This window comes from Rhinatrema bivittatum, chromosome 5 (genome assembly GCF_901001135.1).
Source record: "Rhinatrema bivittatum chromosome 5, aRhiBiv1.1, whole genome shotgun sequence".
NCBI classification, from domain to species: Eukaryota; Metazoa; Chordata; class Amphibia; order Gymnophiona; family Rhinatrematidae; genus Rhinatrema; species Rhinatrema bivittatum.
Window position 1 is genome coordinate 211,609,600 of NC_042619.1, and position 12,805 is coordinate 211,622,404.

The window sequence follows — 12,805 nt, forward strand, 5'->3', positions numbered from 1 at the left end:
TGAAGAGAGTTGACGCACTGTTTCATGGTGGTCCTTTAGCTGCGCCACTGTCTCCTGGATTTTGTCTCCAAAGAGATTATCTCCAGCACAGGGCAGGTTAGCCAACCTGTCCTGCACCTCTGGTCTTAGGTCAGAGGATTTCAACCAGACCCACCTTCTTGCACTAATACCCGCTGCGGACACTCTAGAGGCAGTGTCAAATATGTCATATGCAGCGCGGACCTCATGTTTGCCTGCATCAAGGCTTTTTTGAGCTAAAGCATTAAGGTAATCTTGGAACTGATCAGGCAAAGATTCAGAGAAATCCTGGATCCTCTTAAAAAGGTTTCTGTTATACTGGGTCATGTATAACTGATAGGACGCAATGCGAGATATAAGCGTCTGCCAAAAGCATCCAGGGATTTCTGTTCCTTCCCTGGAGGTATGGTGGAATGAGGTTTGGAATGAGGTTTGGAACGCCGTGCCTTTTTCTGGGCTGATTCCACAACCACAGAGTGATGATCCAGTTGTGATCTCTGAAACCCAGGAGCTGACTGTACAAGATAGGTGGCATCTGTTTTATGGTTAACAGGCGGAAGTGAACCTGGGTGCTCCCAATTCCTCTTTAGTAGATCTATCAGGATTTCATGAATAGGAATAGACATGATTTCCTTAGGAACATCAAGGAACTGGAGTACTTCCAGCATCTTATGCCTTGAATCCTTTTCTGTCTGAATTTGAAAAGGAATTGTCTCAGACATTTCTTTAATGAAGTTAATAAAGGACAGATCCTCTGGAGGAGAATGCCTTCTCTCTTCAGGAGGAGATAGTTCTGAACGCAGATCATCTGTATCCTGTGAAGAATCATAAGGCTGATCACCAGCTCCCTGAGGATCTTCAGAGGGGAGAAATGGCATTATTCCTGAAGGGCCAGACCTAGGCATCGACGGCATCGGAGGTGGCACCAACGACATCGATGGAGGCACCAAAGGCATTGATGAAGGCACCAACAGCATCGATGGTGGCATCGATGGAACCGGTGACATTGATGGATGAGTCAGTGGCAGAATTCCAGACGGCGGTATGGGTATCGGTGTTTCTTCGTCTTCCGATGACAAGGGTATCGGCGTTGAAGGAAGAGGACATACCGGTGTCTTCGGTTCCAGTGGTGGAAGAGCACTGATCAACACATCCAGTCTACCCAGTAGCAGTGCGGGCGCTATGGGAATCGGATCGGTGACTGGCTCGGGCACCGGTACCGGCATCAATGGAGGCTGGAAGCCCTGCAGTGCCTTACCGATGGCCTCTTGGATCATCCAATCCAATTCCTCACGGAAGCCTGGAGCGTGGAGCCTCGGTTCCGGAGTAGGAGGCAGTACTGGCGCAGCCAGAGGGTCCACCGGTGAAAGTGGAATCGCGGCTCCCTGCACCGATGAAGGTGGGGAATGCCTCAGTGACCCGGTCGCAGAAGAGGATGGGGCCTTCTCTGCATGGGATTTCTTTGTCAGTGGCACTGTCGACGCAGATGCCGAGTGCTTGCCTGGATCATTGGACTGAGCCTTCCGATGCCGGTGTCGATGCTTTTCACGATGTTCTCCTCGGTCCTTCTCCTGCGGCGATGAGGAAGAAGTCGACACCTTCGGAGTAGTAGAAGCCGGTCAGACAGCACCGGTGTCCCGCTGCTGGCGAGAGGTCGATGGCACCGGCTCAGACAAAGTCGAAGCAGTCGATGGAGTCGGGGATTTTGAATGAAAAAGAAACTCCATCTTTTCTAAGCGGGCTTTACAGCCCTTTGGCGTCATTTGGGCACATTTGGTGCAGGTTAGGGTATCATGGGCGGGCCCCAAGCACAATATACAAACTCTATGCGGGTCTGTGATGGACATTGTCCGAGGACAATCGGGGCACTGACGAAAACCTGACCCCATGGCTCCGACAAAAATTTAGCTGTGGTGCGGTCGATGGTCAGTAGGCCCCGAAGGGAAAACTTGTCGGGAATCGACTGCAAACGAGGATAAAGCTTACCTTTCGACTGCAGAGTACAGATATCGATGGGGGACCCCTATGGGGTAGAATTTTTTGAAAAATTTTAAAGAAGTTCCATGAGGAAAATTCCTGTCAGGAATCTCTAGAGAGCTCCTTAACCACGTGGTTACTGCTGCGCGGAACAAAAAAGACTGAAGGGGGACCCCTGCTGGATGCAGGGTTAGTGCCATGCTGGGCATGCCCAGTAGGTGCCAGTCAAAGTTCTAGAAACTTTGACAAAAGTGTTCCGTGATTGGGCTCCATCCTGTGATGTCACCCATATGTGAGGATTACCATCCTGCTTGTCCTGTGAGAATACCACAGATCAGTCCAGACTCCTAGGATTATGGCTCCCTTCCAGCAGATGGAGGCAGAGAAAGTTTCACTGGCACTGGCATATAACCTGGAGTGCCACCTGCAGTCACTCAGTATTGACCTGTACCCAAGCTAAGATTAATCCCACAACAATCCTAATAAACATGCAAAGAATTTAGAACAAAATGAGCAAGGGGAAAGAGAATAAACCCTGCCTTGAAAGAAAACTCTTTACTTTGTAACTCCCACCCAGGAGAACAAACTTGAAATCTGTAGTAGCTCTGCAGCCTATATACAATAGACCCACGACAGAAGAATGAGCGGACTCCCCCCAATGCAGGGTGAATGTCTGGATTGATCCGTGGTATTCCAGGAATGAAAATCAGCAGGTAAGAACCAATTATCCTTTCCTGTTCATACCCGGATCAGTCCAGACTCCTGGGATGTACCTAAGCTTCCCTAAATAGGTTGAGACTGTGAGAATCCCACTCAAAGAACACTCTCACCAAAGCCTATGGCCTCTGGGTCCTGGACATCCAACCGATAATGTCTGGCAAAAGTGTGAAGTGACTTCCAAGTAACCGCCCAACAAATTTCCTGTCGCGATACCAGCTGGCACTCGGCCTAAGAAGTCGCCTGAGATTGAACTAAATGAGCCCTTAATTCCACCAGGACAGGGCTTCCTTTACAGATATAAACCGAGTTTATCGCTTCCTTCAACCATCTTGCTATTGTAGACTTTGAAGCCTTCTGCCCCTTCTTCAGTCCATGCCACAACACAAAAAGATGGTCAGAAACCCTAAAGTTATTAGTATCTTTGAGGTAATGCAACAAAGCCCATTTTGTATCCAAGCATTGCAGGTATTAAGTGTGCGGGAAAGCCGGCAGCTCCACAGTCTGGTTCACATGAAACGCAAGTATAACCTTCAGGAGAAAAGAAGGTACCATTCTCAAAGAAATCCCAGAATCCAAAATCTTCAGGAAAGGCTCTCTACACGACAGCGCCTGCAGCTCGAAATCCTGCGGGTGCAACAATTGACCACCAGAAACACCACTTTTAACGTGGGATCCTTCACTGTTGCCTTTTTCAAAGGCTCAAAAGGACCACCACACATCCCTCTGAGGTCTAAATTTAGGAGGATGCAGATGTTTCGCCCCATGGAGGAAGCAAACCACATCCAGGTGAGCAGCCAACAATACTCTGCGCACCTTGCCTCGAAAACAGCCTAAGGCTGCAACTTGCACCTTAAGAGAGCTAAAGGCCAAACCTTTCTTCAAACCCTCCTGCAAGAAAGCCAAGACGTGAGATATCGAGGCTTGAATAGAAACCACTCCTTGGCTGTTGCACCAAGATTCAAAAGCCTTCCAGACTCTGACATAAGATAAAGAAGTGGAATTAGCCTGTATCAAAGTGGAAATGACATCCTCTGAATATCCTTTTTCCCTCAATTGCCGCAGCTCAAAAGCCAAGCCACGAGACAAAAGTGATCCACCTGATCCGAAAATATTGGGCCCTGCCATAGAAGATTCGGGAAATGATGGAATCACAGCAGGCCATCGACTGCCAGGTTGACCAGATCCGCAAACCAAGGGTGCCTTGGCCACTCTGGTGCCACCAGAATTACTTCCAGGAAAAGTTTCTATTCGCCTTATCAGCTTCCCCACTAGGGGCCATGGAGGAAAGACGTACAGCAGAATTCCCTGGGGCCATGGTAGAACCAGAGTATCTATGCCCTCTGTCCATGCTCTCTTCTGCAACTGAAGAAGAGGGGTGCCTTAGTGCTTGTCCGTGACTCCATCAGGTCCAAGCTGGAAGTACCCTACCGGTGACATATCAGAACCATTGCCTCTTCTGACAGCTCCCACTCCCCGGGATCTAATTTCTGCCAGCTGAGGAAATCCACCTGTTCATTATCCACTCCAGCAATGTGAGATCCTGTGAGCATCACCAGATGCTGCTCCGCCCATGCTGCTCTGCCCACAGAAACAGGTTACTGCCCTACTCCTGATTCCCCCTTGTTGGTTGATATAAGCCACCGTGGTCACGTTGTCCAACAATATGCGCAATGAGCAGCCAGTCAAAATAGACAGAAAAGCAAGTAACGTGTTCCGCACTGCCCTCATCTCTAGATGATTGATAGACCAGGATTTCTCTTCCGTAGACCACTGCCCCTGGGCCAACAGATTCTGGCACACTGCCCCACAGCTAGAGAGACTGGCATTGGTGGTAACTACCACCAGTCTGGAACCTCCAACTCCACCACGTCTGAAATGATCCTGACTAAGCCACCATGAAAGATTGTACCTAGCAGGCTCCTTGAGCAACAAAAGAAGGTGAAACTGCTCTGACAACGGATCCCAACGCAAGAGGAGAGACCGCTGCAGAGGTCTCATATGAGCAATGCCCAAGGGACCAGCTCCAATGTCGAGGCCATACAGCCCAACACCTGAAGATAATCCCCGACTGTGGGAATTGCTGCACCAACAGCTTGCACGCATGCTGCTGCTGCAGTTTGAGAATACGAGCGTCCGTAAGGAACACCTTCCCCACTCCGGTATCAAAATATGCTCCCAAGAACTCCAGAACTTGAGACAGGGTGAGATGACTCTTCGTCAAATTCGCTACCCAGCTCAGAGACCGCAGCTGCTCCAATACCTGAGATAACACCTGAGCCCCCAGGCTTCTAACTTCGCTCAAATGAGCCAGTCCTCCAGATATGGATGAACCAAGATGCCCTTCTTCCTGAGCATTGCTGCCACCACAACCATCACCTTGATAAAAGTGTGCAGCGCCGTGGCTAGCCTGAACAGAAGGGCACAAAACTGATAATGTTTCCCGAGGACCATAAAGCACAGAAACCACTGGCAATTTGGGCATATTAGAATGTGCAGATATGCTTTGGTCAAGTCTAGAGAAGCCAGGAATTCTACCTTGCACACTGCTGGAATCACTGACCGCAGAGTCTCCATGTGGAAACGAGGAACCCTGAGAGCCATATTCACCTTTTTCAGATCTAAAACTGGACGGAAGAACCGTTCCTTCTTTGGGACCACGAAGTAAATGGAATACCTTCCCGTCCTTTATTCCCCCACAGGAAAAGGAAATATGGCTCCCAGGTCTTGTAACCGATCCATGGTTTTTTGAACCACCTTTCTCTTGCAGCCCCTTTTGCAGAGGGAAACCATAAACAAGTCCTGGAGCGGGCAAGAGAATTCTAACGCGTACCATCTCTAACACGTGGGCTTTTACAAAATTACTCGCCTTCTAAGCAGGACCCACTGGTCTGTTGTGATTTTGGTCCATTGCTCGTAAAACAGATTCAGACGTCCTCCCACATGAGGGAGAGACAAGTAGACCACCTCATTGTGAGGACTTAGCTCTGCCCGAACCCTGGCCGAGACCTTCTCTGCCTGATTTCCTTCCCCCTCGAAAGGACTGATTCCAGAATTGCTGCCTCCTGGTGCCTTGTCTCTCGGCTCCTGCCGAGAGCCTACTAGGATGAAATTGCCTGCTTGACCGATAACGGGAATGCCCAGGAAAGGAACCCCTGTTCCATTTTCACTTGTCCTCTAGCAGCCTATGACCCTTGGACTCCCAAAGCCACTTCATTAGCTCCTCTAAGTCTTCTCCAAACAGAAGCTTCCCCTTGAATGGTAGGGCTCCCAAACGAGACTTAGACCAAACATCAGCTGACTAGTTCCTCAACCAGAGGAGTCTTCTGACCGACACCACAGACATCATGATCCTGGAGGAAGTTCTGATAAGGTCATATAACGCGTCTGCAACATAGATCCCTGCTGCCTCCAGGCAGTCCGCCTGCTTAGCCTCGGATGGAGATAGCAGTATAATAGCCTATAGCTGCTGTACCCTGCGTAAACTGGCCTCTGCATGAAACTACTGCACACCACAGCATGAATGCCAAGGGCAGACACCTCAAATATCTTCTTCAGGTGAATCTCCAACTTCTTGTCTTGCATATCTTTCAGTGGTACTGAGCCAGCAACAAGAATGGTGGTCTTCTTAGTGACCGCCAACACCGACGCAACCACCTTAGAAAACGCCAAAAACTCGAGCATGTCCTCCAGCAATGGGTACAGCTTATCCATCACCCAACATATCTTAAGGCTCGTCTCTGGAGTGTCCCACTCCCTGACCACCAGCTTCTTAACAGACTTGTGAAAAGGGAAGGCTTTTGCTGGACCCCTGAGGCCATTCATGACTGGGTCCACACTCTCCTGACCCGACTCCTCTTGAGGAACCTTGATCCCCAGCTCCCCAAGAACCTGAGGGATCAAGGGCCACAACTCTTACTTCCGGAAAAGACACACTATATTCGGGTTGTCCCCTTCTGCCACGGCACCTGGTCCAAACTTTCATCTGGATCTTGACCATCCGGGTAGTTATCAGGCCCCAACAGGTCCTTGTCAGTCCCAGCTGGGTCTGAAAAAGCAGGTCCCTGTGGAGCTCTGCCCTCCGAATCATCAGAGTTGATCACTTGAAGGTATCCTCATCCCAAGGATCCTGGGCACGTTTCACAGCATTGGACCACGTCACCCTCCAGGTCTCTTGCCCAGCCGCGATCCACCAGGCCTCTCTGAGAACTTCCCAGCATTCTGGCACCAAATATGCCCCATGAATAAGTAAAATAAACTCAGAAGAGAATGGGGTGGGGGCCCCCAACCCTTGATCGGGAAAGACCCCCTTTCTGTCCGAATCCACCGACTATGGGAAACAGAGTCTCACCCCACCAGAGACAATGGGGGAGGAAGGTCTTCACTCTCCTGAAATAGCCCAGGCAAGCTATCAGCATCTGAACACATGGCTACCTTTCCCACGCCTGGCGGGGGAGGGGCAGCTGAGTTCAAAGGCTCTCCTGCATCGGAGCACTGTTTCAGTTGCCGCTCTGACACGGCGCTTGATGGTCCCAACCTGCCCTCTCCACCAGAGAGGTAGCGCAAACACAATCCGGAACAGGACAATTGCGCACGAGCACCACCGCACGAGTGGCATGCACTGCTGCCCGCCATTACCAGCCAAACACCGCTTTGCTAGCACAAGGCCCGACCGCGTGTCACAAAGCAGCACCGCTGCCATGCATGGGGAACTCAGTACCGCCTGCTGCTCGAGAACTCACTTCTGAACAGCCCATACACAGCCTTCCTAGCCGCTAGTATCCGTGCTGCACAGCACCTCTTCCCGTCTGCAATTTAAGCAGCTCTTTTTTTTTTCTTTCAAAAATCCGATTTACATGAATAAAAAGCATTTTACCCATAGAAATCGGCTTTCGAAACTGGTTCTCGGTTTAGTAGTACATGTTTTTGTTGGGAGAAGTAATGCATCTCTCATGGTTAGATAGATGGACAGTAATCTGGCCCCATGGCATAGAGAAAGGCAAGGAAGCTGGTCCTAATGCAAAGATAGCTGAGGAAGAGAGCAATGTGGTCCCCAAAAGCAGAAAAGGGCAATGCAGATTCACTGGTAATAGGAGGAGAAGAATTACAGGAAGAACCATCATGCAGACCCTACTTCCACAGGTAAAACAGTGCTTTACCTAAGGAAGTGGGCTTTTACAAAATTACTCGCCTTCTAAGCAGGTAAAATTATGTGCATAGTGCCTCTATGTGTGTATTTTTTACTTGCAATGAGCAGAGGCATTTCTGGGGGTGGGACTGGGACTGGGGGGCGGGGCAGGGGCAGGGAATATTGACTGGGTAAATGTATCATAGGGACACACTAGAGAGATAACGTTCCTGGATGGAATAAATGATAGCTTTTTGGAGCAATTGGTTCAGGAACCAACGAGAGAGGGAGCAATTTTAGATCTAATTCTCAGTTGGGCACAGGACTTGGTGAGACGGGTAACAGTGGTGGGGCCACTTGGCAATAGTGATCATAATATGATCAAATTTGATTTAATGACTGGAAGAGGAACAGTGTGCAAATCCAAGGCTCTCGTGCTAAACTTTCAAAAGGGAAACTTTGATAAAATGAGAAAAATTGTTAGAAAAAAATTGAAAGGAGCAGCTACAAAAGTAAAAAATGTCCAAGAGGCATGGTCATTGTTAAAAAATATCATTCTAGAAGCACAGTCCAGATGTATTCCACACATTAAGAAAGGTGGAAAGAAGGCAAAACAATTACCGACATGGTTAAAAGGGGAGGTGAAAGAAGCTATTATAGCCAAAAGATCTTCATTCAAAAATTGGAAGAAGGATCCAAAAGAAGAAAATAGGATAATGCATAAACGTTGGCAAGTTAAATGTAAGACATTGATAAGACAGGCTAAGAGAGAATTTGAAAAGAAGTTGGCTGTAGAGGCAAAAACTCACAGTAAAAACTTTTTTAAATAAATCCGAAGCAGAAAGCCTATGAGGGTGTCAGTTAGACCGTTAGATGATCGAGGGGTTAAAGGGGCACTCAGAGAAGATAAGGCCATCGCAGAAAGATTAAATGATTTCTTTGCTTCGGTGTTTACTGAAGAGGATGTTGGGGAGGTACCCGTAATGGAGAAGGTTTTCATGGGTAATGATTCAGATGGACTGAAACAAATCACGGTGAACCTAGAAGATGTGGTAGGCCTGATTGACAAACTGAAGAGTAGTAAATCACCTGGACTGGATGGTATACACCCCAGAGTTCTGAAGAAACTAAAAAATGAAATTTCAAACCGATTAGTAAAAATTTGTAACTTATCATTAAAATCATCCATTGTACCTGAAGACTGGAGGATAGAAAATGTAACCCATATATTTAAAAAGGGCTCCAGGGGCGATCCGGGAAACTACAGACCGGTTAGCCTGACTTCAGTGCCAGGAAAAATAGTGGAAAGTATTCTATACATCAAAATCACAGAACATATAGAAAGACATGGTTTAATGGAACAAAGTCAGCATGGCTTTACCCAGGGCAAGTCTTGCCTCACAAATCTGCTTCACTTTTTTGAAGGAGTTAATAAACATGTGGATAAAGGTGAACCGGTAGATGTAGTATACTTGGATTTTCAGAAGGCGTTTGACAAAGTTCCTCATGAGAGGCTTCTAGGAAAAGTAAAAAGTCATGGGATAGGTGGCGATGTCCTTTCATGGACTGCAAACTGGCTAAAAGACAGGAAACAGAGAGTAGGATTAAATGGACAATTTTCTCAGTGGAAGGGAGTGGACACTGGAGTGCCTCAGGGATCTGTATTGGGACCCTTACTTTTCAATATATTTATAAATGATCTGGAAAGAAATACGACAAGTGAGATAATCAAATTTGCAGATGACACAAAATTGTTCAGAGTAGTTAAATCACAAGCAGATTGTGATAAATTGCACTGGAAAATTGGACTGGAAAATTGGGCATCCAAATGGCAGATGAAATTTAATGTGGATAAGTGCAAGGTGATGCATATAGGGAAAAATAACCCATGCTATAATTACACAATGATGGGTTCCATATTAGGTGCTACAACCCAAGAAAGAGATCTAGGTGTCATAGTGGATAACACATTGAAATCGTCAGTTCAGTGTGCTGCGGCAGTCAAAAAAGCAAACAGAATGTTGGGAATTATTAGAAAGGGAATGGTGAATAAAACGGAAAATGTCATAATGCCTCTGTATCGCTCCATGGTGAGACCGCATCTTGAATACTGTGTACAATTCTGGTCGCCACATCTCAAAAAAGATATAATTGCGATGGAAAAGGTACAGAGAAGGGCTACCAAAATGATAAGGGGAATGGAACAGCTCCCCTATGAGGAAAGACTAAAGAGGTTAGGACTTTTCAGCTTGGAGAAGAGACGACTGAGGGGGGATATGATAGAGGTGTTTAAAATCATGAGAGGTCTAGAACGGGTAGATGTGAATCGGTTATTTACTCTTTCGGATAATAGAAAGACTAGGGGGCACTCCATGAAGTTAGCATGGGGCACATTTAAAACTAATCGAAGAAAGTTCTTTCTTACTCAACGCACAATTAAACATTGGAATTTGTTGCCAGAGGATGTGGTTAGTGCAGTTAGTATAGCTGTGTTTAAAAAAGGATTGGATAAGTTCTTGGAGGAGAAGTCCATTACCTGCTATTAAGTTCACTTAGAGAATAGCCACTGTCATTAGCAATGGTAACATGGAATAGACTTAGTTTTTGGGTACTTGCCAGGTTCTTATGGCCTGGATTGGCCACTGTTGGAAACAGGATGCTGGGCTTGATGGACCCTTGGTCTGACCCAGTATGGCTTTTTCTTATGTTCTTATGTTATGTTCTTATGTTTGCACTTGCATGCAAACTTCTGCATTTTCAAAAGCATGTGCATATTTTTTCTTTAAAAAAATAGCCACATAAATAGGCAGGTCTAAACATGTGCAGGTAGTTTATCTAGGATCAATTTAAATAATTTTGAAAATTCCCCTCTTTGTGTGTAGTTAGCTCCACAACTCTGTGAGACTTGTAATTGAGTAAGTCGGAGCACTGACATTAGCTGGTAAAGGCTGCATCCGGCTGTTTCAGCTTCAGGAGGACCAAGGAATTACTTGGTTTCTGCTATGGCATGTGGGGAAAAAAAACAGGAAAAAGGAAAGTGTATTAAATTCTAGATAAAAAAAATCCGAAACTCAAGAGTAGCTGCTATGAACCAGTATTATAACCAACACTTTATCATCTTTGCTTGGAGAATACAAATATTATATTAAACCCAGGGCCACATTTCCATTGCCAGTTCCCATAAGCACTGGGGGGAGAGAGAAAGGAAATGGTGGATGCCCCCTTCCCATCCCCTCTCCTGAGATGGTAAGGTGTCAATTCCTAGCCAGTTACCTAAAGCAACTTTGTCCCGATCCCACGGCAGTGGCAGCAACGGAAGCAACCTAGAAAAAATTCAGTGCAGGGCATGCAGGCCTCAAGATGTTGCCTCCTCCTTCCACATGGGCTTCCTGTTACTCTGGAAACCCATGTGACAGGCAGGGCCTTCTGTGTATGGTGGTGGGCTGCATGCTCTACACTGAATTTCTTCTGGGTTGCTGCCGCTGCTGCTACAGGATTGGGATAGAGTTGTTTTAAGTAAGCGACCGGGATGGAGGCAGACAGGCCCCGGTGGAAGCATAGCAATAGCGGCAATACTCTGGGGCCTATCAAACTTTGTCGCCAAAGGCAGTTGCCTATGTTATCTGTGTCTAAATCTGGGACTGGTTAAACCCCAACTATCAACAACAGGCAAAATGATGTTGAAATCTTACCAATGACTATCTGGTGAAGTTGCTTTGGAGTCAGCTTTAAAGAGCAATCATCCTTCTCTTGAGGACTGGTCGGTACAGCACTGAGTCCTTCAATGAACTGCAAGAAATGGCAAAGCTATGACATAGCTGTCATCTATCTAATATATAAACTAAGGAACTATTGAGAATAAGCTTTCAAGTCACTGAAAATACTGCTGTCAGTTTTTAAAAAATAAGCTTTAATGAAAGTTCCATATCAATGCTGATTTTTTTCCTTGAACATTAATAGGCCTTCAGTGATTCAAAAATCAGCAAAATAAAAATTGGAGCCCCTTTTCGCTCTAAACCAGAGGTGTCCAACCTCAGTTTTTGAGGACAGTAAACCAGTTGGGTTTTCAGGATATCCTTGACGGTGAATAAAATCAGCATATACGCGTGCAAATAGCACAATCACGTATATGCTATTTTCTAATCCTCAAAATAATCATGTAAATAAGGGTCCGCAAGTAAATTTGCGCGTGTAAAAAAAGGGGAGGGCCGAGCATGGTCAACATTTCCGCATGCAAGTTGCTATTTTATGAGCAATTTCCGCACTTAAATTTAGCAGCTTACGCACGCATATTTACTCCTCTATATTAGGAGTACGTGATCATACATGTCTCAAAAATTACATACCGACTGGGTGGCAGGGTCTAAGTGTAATAAGATAGTTGAGGCTGAAGAGGCAGAGGGCCTCTATAATCTGCAGATGCACTCTCTACCTAGCTGCTATCAAGCTAGGATGAAAAAACATTGTACAAATCTCATCTTTGTGTACCTTGCCTCACTCCAAATCACCTCAAATATTCACTGATGTGTGTACTATGCTGTTTGTACCTCTGATTGTGCATGTAAAACTGTCTCCCAAACCCTAGACAACTACCAAAACCTTACCCTACTACAGTGGTATAAATAGTTGACTAATAGAAGAGTCTTATAAAGAGGTTCTCTCTCTTTCGCTCTCTAGCCAAGAGCAGCCCAAAACATAGAAATGCTTGTTTGGGCATTTCACAGCTTGCAAAGTGAAAATATCACAGGTGCAATAAATTTAACATGCGTTGCAGTAAAATACCTATGAAAAGCATTGCAGTAACTCAAAAATTACCCTAACCATACTGTGAGATCAGCCCCGCGGAAGCAGGAGATGACGTTCGTATAAATATGACTCCTGCTGCCGCCCACCCCACAACTTGGCGAGAGTAAGGTTTGCTTAGGGTACCTAACAACCTTCCCTTGGACATGGTCCTGTTTGGGG

At 46.4% G+C, this 12,805-nt stretch overlaps 1 protein-coding gene across 1 annotated transcript in view; it reads right to left on the minus strand.

Annotated features, from left to right (window-relative positions):
* The window catches only part of CFAP47 (cilia and flagella associated protein 47), a 1,765,744-nt gene that overhangs the window by 1,563,608 nt on the left and 189,331 nt on the right, over positions 1-12,805 (minus strand). The window contains exon 13 of the mRNA XM_029603108.1: positions 11,533-11,629. Coding sequence (XP_029458968.1) covers positions 11,533-11,629 — 97 coding nt within the window. The remainder of the gene's footprint in view (positions 1-11,532; positions 11,630-12,805) is intronic.